The 2,588-nt window shown below is 55.5% G+C and overlaps 1 protein-coding gene across 3 annotated transcripts in view; it reads left to right on the top strand.

The window, feature by feature from the left end:
• The window catches only part of MMD2 (monocyte to macrophage differentiation associated 2), a 54,018-nt gene that overhangs the window by 38,720 nt on the left and 12,710 nt on the right, over positions 1 to 2,588 (top strand). For 2 of the 3 annotated variants that reach the window (XM_019512981.1, XM_019512984.1), the window contains one exon: positions 767 to 868. In XM_019512981.1, the coding sequence (XP_019368526.1) occupies positions 767 to 868 (102 nt within the window). Of the gene's footprint in view, positions 1 to 766; positions 869 to 1,840; positions 2,583 to 2,588 lie in introns of those variants that run through there. The other variant, XM_019512982.1, reaches the window with a different exon arrangement.

The following is a 2,588-nucleotide window of genomic DNA, read 5'->3' as shown; positions in this document are numbered from 1 at the left end:
GTCTTCAGCGCTTCTCCATCCTCCTTAGCTCATTGAAGTTCGCCCTCCTAAAATCTAGGGCCACCACATGACTGCTTGCCTTTGCCACCTTGCGCTGAATGGTGAATTCTAGCAGGCAGTGGGAGGTTCAGGTGTTACATCTTGTGTTGCGTCAGAGTTGCCTGAGTAGTTTGGCTAAGAGGTTGGACCATGGGTTTGTACAGGATGGTTTGGAGAGGGATGATCCTGCCTCAGGCAGGGGGTTGGACGAGATGTGACTTCTGGAGTTCCCTTCCAGCCCCACTTCTCTAGGATTCAGTCATTTTAGGCCACATGAATCTTTGCATCCCATTGCTCATAAAGCTCCTTTCTGTAGAAGGACATCAGACCCACTCGAGGTCCTGCCACGGAAAGTGTGGGGGCTTCACACGTTCCCCTCCGGCACATACCAGAAGCATAGCGAAGGTGGCAAGGAGAGTGGCTGACTCCAAAACTTGTCCTGAAGTGACTGTGGGACAGGCTGGGAAGGCTAGGCCTCAGCTGCCTTTTAGAAGTACAAGGAGGGTCAGTCTCACAGTGCCTGGACGACTGCTTAAACCTGGAAATGCTCTTGAACTGGGAGCCATGAACAACTCCCCCCTTCCCCTGCTGCACCATCCATCAGGGATGGCAGCACCGCACGAATTGCAGGCTCGCACCCTCCTTCTGCAATTCTGGGCGGGAGGGAGCAGCTCTTGACCAGCCGCTCTTCTCTGCTTCTCCGTGGCTCTGTCTGCGGTGCTTCTAGGCTGAACCTGCGGGAGCTGGGTCCCTGGGCCGCCCACATGCGCTGGATCATTTGGATTATGGCATCCATCGGCACTGTCTACGTTTTCTTCTTCCACGAGCGGTGAGTTTGTGTCGCCACTCACGCTCCGCATCTGCGTGTTGTGCTGTGGGGCTGCCCAGCCTCGTCTGCCCTCCTAGATTGGACCAGAACCTAAAAGTGAATGAATGCAAGGCAGTCCTAAAGCCAGGGCATGCTGGACAGTCCTCCTGTGCGTGTAGCTTCTCCAGGACTCCCTGAGACATGGGCCCCCTCCCTGCACTGGGGCCAGGAAGCAGATGCCCCACTCTGGTTTTAATCAGCTGTGGAACGTGATCAGGACGTGGGCTGAAATGTTGCCCTTCTTCCACGGGGTGGCAGCAAGCAAAAAGGAATGGGTCACATTCCTTCCAAAAAAGCCAACCAGGATGGGATGTGGCCAGCCGCTGGGCAAGTTTATAGTAGAGTCAGGGGCATTTCCTGGCTAAGAACTACCCTTTGCAAGCCTCTGCACCTACCCCCAGGCAGAAAGTCGCTGCCTAGCAGGGCTGCCCAGGGCAGGCAGCGCAGCGTGTTCATGGGGTCAAACCCCAGGGGCTTTACACTCTAGACCAGGGGTAACCAACCTGCAGCATGGATGTAACTAATGGCAGGGGCAGCCTTTGTGTATGGCCTGTGGCAGGTCAGGATGAGGAGAGGCAGGCTGGGCAGGGAGCAGAAAGCAGAGCAGTGGATCAAGCTGGGAACACAGGGCAGGGACTAGAAAGCAGAGCAGCAGATCAGTCAGGGGATAGGGATCAGAGTGGCACTCGGGGAGGTTGTGGGGCTAATTTATGTCACATCTGCCATAAAAGTTGGCCCCTCACTGCTCTAGAATATCCCTGGCTTTTTGCAATGCTCCCGGGCTTTCCACCCACCCGTCTCAATGTCCCGTGTGAACTGGCCGGAGCTTAGCTCCATATGTCCCCCTCGCCTTTCCCCTACAGCTACCATGTGCAGGATGTTATAGCGTGGCCAAGGATGGATACATCTGTGCTTGGGTCGGGTGTTTTACAGACAGGCTGACTTCAGCGTGGTGGAGAGATGGGACTTGCCTGAGGTCACACACTTGAGTCTGTGGCAGGGATGCAGTTTGAACCCAGGCGTCCTGACTCCCATGCACGTGTGGTTTTGTAATCCCAAGGCATCCTTCTTCCCTTACCCAGAGAAATTCCAGGAGCTGAGCTGCTGGAGACAGGGTGGGCAAGGTACAGGCCTCCCCTCATGTGATTATTATCTGTCTAAACACCTGCACTGATAGTGATCCAAGGTCTCCCTAGCAAAAAGTTACCCTAGGGCTCCCCGCAGTGGCTAGATCTTGTATTTATGGTACAGCCCTGGGCCCTGATCCTCTGCCAGGCTCTATCAGTGTACAGATGACAGATCCCCTCCCATGGCATCCATCCAGCACTGGGCTGCATCCTAGGTGCTGAGGTCAATGGGCCGGGGCAGTGTCTGCCCATGTTTCCTACAGCTAGTGCAGGGCAGGCAGCACTGTGATGGACACTGGGTGTTTAAAAGCAGGCGTGTGCTGCTGGGGCACATGCGTGGTGCTCGCAGGCAGACACCGATTGCCACATGCGTGTTCTCGCACAGGTGCCCGCTGTGGGAGCTTGGAGTGTCAAGCCCATTGTGAGTGACAGGCAGGAAGGGCTCAGTATCATTCAAACCTATTGTCCACCATGGGTCCTCCTTGCACTACCAGTTCTAGGTGGTGGTTTCCTTACAGGTTATGGGGTAGGGAATGATGGGCACAGAGGGGGGT

The sequence above is a fragment of the Gavialis gangeticus genome, unplaced genomic scaffold, assembly GCF_001723915.1.
Source record: "Gavialis gangeticus isolate Ggan-Ray unplaced genomic scaffold, GavGan_comp1, whole genome shotgun sequence".
NCBI classification, from domain to species: Eukaryota; Metazoa; Chordata; order Crocodylia; family Gavialidae; genus Gavialis; species Gavialis gangeticus.
Note: the sequence above shows the minus strand (reverse complement) of the source record. Positions and strands in the feature narration are given on the sequence as shown.